This window comes from Mus pahari, chromosome 3 (genome assembly GCF_900095145.1).
Source record: "Mus pahari chromosome 3, PAHARI_EIJ_v1.1, whole genome shotgun sequence".
Classification (NCBI taxonomy): Eukaryota; Metazoa; Chordata; class Mammalia; order Rodentia; family Muridae; genus Mus; species Mus pahari.
Window position 1 is genome coordinate 43,940,535 of NC_034592.1, and position 6,871 is coordinate 43,947,405.

General features: G+C 40.1%; 1 protein-coding gene across 1 annotated transcript in view; it reads left to right on the forward strand.

Moving 5' to 3' along the window:
* The window catches only part of Gpd2 (glycerol-3-phosphate dehydrogenase 2), a 135,669-nt gene extending 129,440 nt beyond the window's left edge, over positions 1-6,229 (forward strand). The window contains exons 14-17 of the mRNA XM_029536655.1: positions 2,606-2,718; positions 2,828-2,906; positions 3,075-3,173; positions 5,932-6,229. Coding sequence (XP_029392515.1) covers positions 2,606-2,718; positions 2,828-2,906; positions 3,075-3,173; positions 5,932-5,973 — 333 coding nt within the window. The 3' untranslated portion in view covers positions 5,974-6,229. The remainder of the gene's footprint in view (positions 1-2,605; positions 2,719-2,827; positions 2,907-3,074; positions 3,174-5,931) is intronic.
* The last annotated feature ends 642 nt before the right edge of the window (positions 6,230-6,871 follow it).

Below are 6,871 nucleotides of genomic sequence, written 5' to 3' on the forward strand. Positions count from 1 at the left end.
TGGAATTCACTTTGTAGACCAGGCTGGCCTCGAACTCAGAAATCCGCCTGCCTCTGCCTCCCAAGTGCTGGGATTAAAGGCGTGCGCCACCACCGCCTGGCACTAATAAAATAATTTAAAAAAATAAAAGAAAAAGAGTAGCTTTAGTTGACTATGACTGCCAATCAATTTACAGTGGATCAGGATTGTTCCTTACTTTAATGTATCCTTTCTTTGATAGCTTAAGGAGTGTTATTACTCCTTTGTAGGTACTTTCCTTTTCTCTGTGGGAGCATGGTGTTTGTTTGTTTGTTTTCTGACATTTGGTCGGGAAGAAAACATCCAAATGGCATAGGGCTGTGATGTCATGCCTCTGTTGAAGCTCTTGACTAACAAATCTCTAAGGGGTAAAGTACTTGATGCTGCTTTCAGTAGGTAACTCATGATTCAGATGGCTCTACTGTAGCAACGTTCTGGTCATCCCAAGTAAGTTGGAAAGATTGTTGATATATTTAATCTCAACCTAAATTGTCTTAATAGGCATATTACAAGTAGCAGTGTGATTAAGACAGACGTCTCAGGCTCTGTGTTTGTGCAGTCTATAATGGAAATACGCTAGGAAGCTACATTGTGACCTGGATGGACAGATTTCCTCCTTTGAAACATCACAATTATTTGGTAGATTGTGGATAAACTTCACAGGCAGTGAAGGATATGAATTACATAAGAGATTGTCATTGGAGGGAAGGCTCAGAGGCAGCGTGTCCAAGGACATGACTTTTAGAATAGTTTATAGAAAATAGCCGGAAAAGATTCATTGAACAAGACAATCCATTTTAAAGCCATTACTGGTGGATTTTCTTATGTAAAGAGAGAGGTCTGCCAGTGAGGAATACCACTGGAGATTGAGAGTTCACATTTTATTTAACCACAGAAAAGTAGATGTAGACACATTTGCTTAGTTTTTTACATTCAGTATTATGCAGCATTCATGAGGTTTCATTTCTTCTGCTGCATCTATTTTTTGAAGAGAAAGGAGGTAGAAAGGAATAATCTCAAAAAGCATTTGTCTAAGAAAACGGAATGCCAAACCTTGTCGCTGCCATGGTCTGCCCAGTGGTTTATGTTCCCCAGCCTCAGTTGATGGTCATTTCAGTTTCACATTCACTATGTGGGGCCTGTAAAGCTGGCAATTTAAGATATACATTGGCTTTTGCTCGGTGATGGTTTATGACATACATCTCCGTGGCTTAGGCTGTTAGAGATGACCCAGTCATTGAGAGGGCTTGCAGCACTTACTGACTGCTTCATGCCCACACTGTGCAGTTCACCACTTGTGAAACTCCAGCCCCAGGGAATCTCATGCCCTCTGCTGGATGCCATGGGCATGCCACATGCACACATACCCCCATACATATACGGGCATAATCAAAATACAATAGAAATGAATCTTAAAAGCCCATCTCAATGGCTTAACACGGACAGAGATTTTTGTTTGTTTTTGAATTTGAGACATGTTTTATGTAGCACTTGCTGTCCTGGAACTCCATATGTAGATGCTGTCAAATTCACTGAGATCTGCTTGCCTCTGCCTCCATGGCGTCCCCCAGCTCTGGAAGTAAAGATGTGCACCACCATACCCAGTTCAGCCAGCATTTGATGTTTCTCCTTCATGTCTGTCTAAGTCATGCTTGTTCTCAGGGAACAAGAACAAGAGAGGCAGAGAAAATTAGGAAGTCTCTTTAAGACATATTTCAAAAGTGGAATATCTTATACCCAGTCATGTTATTGGCCTAAGTAAGTCACATGGCCAGAGCATATAAAAATAGGTTTAAGAAATACATGATACGGGAAGTAGGTGTGTGTGTGTGTGTGTGTGTGTGTGTGTGTGTGTGTGTGTGTATGCACATTTATACCAGTGAAGAGAGATTTGTAAACAATACATACTGTAATATTATCACTTGAGGTAGTTAGGTGGGAAAGCGACAAATGGAATCTAAGGGCAGTGCTTGTTCAGTATCTCCTGACCTGAGATACTGAAAACCTTGAGCAAACTGTGGTGGATAGCCAGCTTCATGCAGATTGACTGTCAGAAGCCCTTGACTGAACTTCTGCGTGACTGACCACCGGCACTGCCAGCCGTGCTAGAGTAGCTGCTCAAGTCATATATAGTTCATTTTTCTATGCTTTAGGAAATGCGCTCTTGTAGAATTTGATAGTGAACGCCACCCAAGAGCAACTACAGTAAAAAGAAGCTGCAGTGTTACCACATGCAGAACAGGTATTCTGATAATGTAGGGAAGCAGTCAGAGAGCTGACAAACATGCTCTATGAAATTTAAGAAAGGATGAACTGATCGCCAGTCCCACCAGAGTGTGTGCCTAGCTAGAGCCAGAGCTTGAGGATGAACCAGACAAATGCAGGTAGACACAGCAAGTGTGGAAGGTTGCAGCAATGTTTTGTATCTGCGGTCTCAAGTTACCCAACTAGAGGGAGTGGTGGGACATCAGTAAAACTGGATGTTGGTTCAATGAGGACCAGTTTCTGCTGATAAAAGAGAGAGGAGGGGGGAGTTAATAGCTCCTATTAATCTGCAACCTTTGTGCATGTGTCTTCTCTTTTGTAGGAAGAACTTGAAACAGCCACGAGATTTCTGTACTATGAAATGGGCTATAAGTCTCGAACAGAACAATTTACAGATAGTACTGAAATCAGCCTGCTGCCTTCAGACATCGATAGGTACTTTCAATGTTCTTCCTGTCCTCCTCCCCTTCCATATCCTCTTCCTCCTCTTCCTGTCCACTCTTTTATGTAAGACTATCTGCCATTATTCAATTTTGGGTTACAGGTACAAGAAGAGATTTCATAAGTTTGATGAAGATGAAAAAGGCTTCATTACCATTGTTGATGTTCAGCGTGTCCTAGAGGTGATGCATACTCCCCCCCCCCATTATCAGTTCTCTGGTATGGAAAGATATAAAGTTAATATTAGTTTGCATTTTTTACAAGTAGTATTGTAAAGGTCTAGTCACATTAACAGAAAGCTACACATAACTTTTAGTTTAGCTCTCACCTCTCTGTGCTCCCCTGCCTAGAGTATCAATGTACAAATGGATGAAAACACACTACATGAAATTCTCTGCGAAGTAGATTTGAACAAAAATGGACAGGTTGAGCTCCACGAGTTTCTGCAGGTGAGTTGTCACAAGGCAGATGCCTCTGTGGTCTTGCTTTTGCTTGTCCTCATCCTGAGAATGGATTCTTAAGTCGACCCGTTAGTCGCTTCATTCTGAAAACGTAGCCTGAACCAGCAGCAGTTGATCTGTCTGTCCTCAATGATGAGCTCTGTGTCTGCTCACTTTTATAAGAGGCACCTGTTTTATTGGCTAATTTAGATGAAATCCAAGTTAATTGTGGCGTACAGAATTGCATAATTAAAGAACAAGGCTGTGGATTATGACTGCGCCACTGCCCATGACGAAAGGCAGCAGAGTGCTTCTAGTATGGAAAGTCACCGTTCACTGTTGTATGGGAGAAATTATAACCCATAGTTTTTTATTCATTGGATTATCATACTCAGCTAATAATACAATTAGTCAGTTCTTACACTTTGAAGCAGAAAAGCAAATGGAAAGGAAGTTAAACTCCAGGATCAAGACCACGAATTAAAACATTTCTGTGTCTGATGGTCAGCTAACCAAGGCTTCAATTGCTCAAACCTTCTAACCATGAAGGAAATTCATTTGTTCCTGTACCCTCACACTAGATGCTCTCCACCACCCCGTAATCGTTCTGTAAAGGAAAGAATTTCAGTAGCGTATTCCTAGCTGTCCATAGGACTGGCCATTTGAAGAATACATTGGTTTCAGGCAGCCGGGTTTTTTCTGTAGTGTTTCTTGGGCAGGTATTTCAAATGAGTGCCAGGTCTTGCTTGCACCATGGCAATGATGAATGCTGAACATGAAATAAATTAATGCTGGGATTTTGGTCAATGTCAGCCCTTTCTTCACTGTGTCAAGTTAAACAAACAAGATCAAGGCAGAGGAAATGGTAATTGTCTCTCTGGAGATGAGCTGCAGATAAGAGCATTGTTGAATCTAAATGCAGAAAATTTTCTCAGGTTGTGTCCAGCATTACAAAAAAGAGTGTTTAGTTATTTAACTAACTGTTTAACTGAATGCGAATTCTAAATGGAATTTGAGATTTATGGTTAGGACTTTTTAACAGGAAACATTTAATACCTCTTTTTGAATAGTTTTTCTGGAGAACATTTCCTTGTCCTAGAATTTCAGAAAAACTCTTCCTTAAATAAATAAATAGCTTATGCTTCATTTCTTGTGTTTTACAAGCAAACAGCAGCATTTAGACCTAAAAAAACCAGGGCTTTAAAGACAATGGGAGTCTAATTTAATGAGTATGTTTTGTGTCTCAGGTTTTAAGTAATTTTCTTGAATGTAGTAGAATTATACTCATAGAAAATAATTTAAACCACCTGCAGGTTTTCTTGTAGAGTTTTTAAATAAATTAGTATTTCCTGTCCATTTCTAAATAAAAGCAACCATTCATGCTTTCAAGAACACAGCGTAATTTCCAAGTTATAAAACACCAGTTCTTGTCCTTGTGAGGTCTGTTCACACCTAGATACTATTTTTTTCTTGCAGTACAGCTCTTGGGTACATGTAATATCTAATAGAAAACTTGAAGCTTGTTGAGGTTGGTACAGGAAACATTGTCAGTGGCTGAGAGAGGAGAGGAGCCCCACTCTGACTGTTGTTACCTCTGATAAATCCCAAGTTCTCACAGTATCAGAGAGAAAACAATAAACAGAAAACGGTTCTATCTTTAAATGTTAGCATATCTTAGGTAAAATATTTCTCCAATGTAAAGTATGTTTCCCCATCTGATTGTTTTATGAAATAGTTTCCTTTTCTGACTGTTAAGAGCCCACATTTATCCTATTACAGATCTGATTTTGGATATGGGTGTTTTCAGTCGTCAAGATGGGAGTAGTTACGGAGACTGCCTGGGTGGAGGATTTTGTTTACCAGTCTGGCCATAATGACATTTGTGTATGTAAGAGTCATTTGTGAAACAGCTTTTAATAAGGTCAGGAGATTCAGGTCCAGCCTGGGGCAGATGCTCAGAACTCCCATGTGGAGCACAGTTTTTGAAATGTATCACCATAGGCTAAAACCTTAACTATGAAATGATTTGAATTATTTTCACATGTATTTTTAAAAATACAACTAACTCTATTGAGTACTTTTTTTTTTAAATAGAAAAAAATTATTTAAAAAAATCTACTAGTTAGTGGAAGGAGGGGGGGCAGCTCTCATACTCAGAATTGCAAGGAGTTTCTGCATTAAAGGCCTTTGCCTACTGTCTGCATGCAATTTTAGATCTAATTCTGACTTTATCCATTGGATAAAAATGAATCAGCGAAAATCTGAGTGGTGAAATAATTTCAATTAGGGCAGATCTCGAAGTCCATTTTCAATGACGCGTCTTTAAATTTGTTTAGAAAGACTTCCAGGGATTTGGGTTTAGAGGATGTGAATTGTCAAGTACAATAACACCGAAAAATGATAATTAAATATAGGAGGTCATGATTTATCTTGGCTCTATCCCTGAGATTCCTTTTTAGAATTTAAAAATAGCATTAAAGATCCAGTATTTGACGTTAACTTTTTTTTTTTTTTTTTTTAAAGTGACCCCAAATGCATAATGTGGGCGAAGGAGTTCATTCAATTTGCTTTTAGGGTAGCCTGATCTACTGAGTAGATGCAGTTCGTTGTCAGGAGTGTGAGTGAGACATGTCTCCCTTCATCTCTTCTTGAAATGTTCAGGAAGTCAAGTGTGTGCTCTGGAGCTGATAGAAGAGCTCTGGGGCTAAGAGGAGGGAGTGAAGTGAGCTGGCCTGCCTGCTGAGTGTGTCCTTCTTTTCTCTCAAAGCTGATGAGCGCAGTTCAGAAAGGAAGGGTGTCTGGAAGCTGACTCGCCATCCTGAAGAAACCTCTGAGGAGAACTTGGACCGCAGAGTTCCAATCCCTGTGGACCGTAGTTGTGGAGGATTGTGAGTCTGACCAGTAAATCTGCAACCAGCAAGCATAGGACAGCCAGCACTATGTACAACCAGAGATGACTTAAACTCTAAAATAGTGGCTATTGTAGCTGCCTTTTTTTAAACAAACAAACAAACAAGGGAAAAACACAAAATCAAAGAAAGGAAAGGAATAAGCAAGCAAGCAAAGAAAAACCCGGAAAACACCCAAACTTTTAAGATGGTGCTGTGCTTGCCAGCTTACTTTGCCAATACTTTATTTATATTTGCCGTTCAGTCTGGCTTCTACAAAGTGCTTTTCTTATTTTTTAGTGCACACTGATTTAATGTTATGTATCCATTTTGTACCCTGTCAGACTTGACACTCTGCCTGCCCATTCATTCATTCAAACTAGCTTTAGGGGCAGACTCCCAATAGATCGGAATAATGCTGGAAGGATTTTGTGAGCACCCAAGAGCTCAGGAGCTGGAGCCTGTAGATAGCATTCTTTCNTTCTTTTTTGTTTTTCTAGAAAATCATTTGACCTCTTGACATGTTAATATTTTGGGAGACTTTTCAGCCCTGTCTTGCCACCCACTCCTTTCTGATTAATACTGCACACTTTTCTGTCTGGAGTAACTCTGGATAATCTGGAGAGGGAAGACAAAGTTTAGATCTGGTTGAGATTTGGTTATATTTCTAAAAGAGAACCTCNGAAAGCTTCCAGATTTGCAGGCGAAAGATAAAGACAGCGCTGACATTTGCCGGGAGGTACGGGAGGTATGGTGCTCGCTGCTTCTCAGCAGTTCATTTTTCCCCCCAGGCACTGCTGGCTTCCTTTGACTATTACA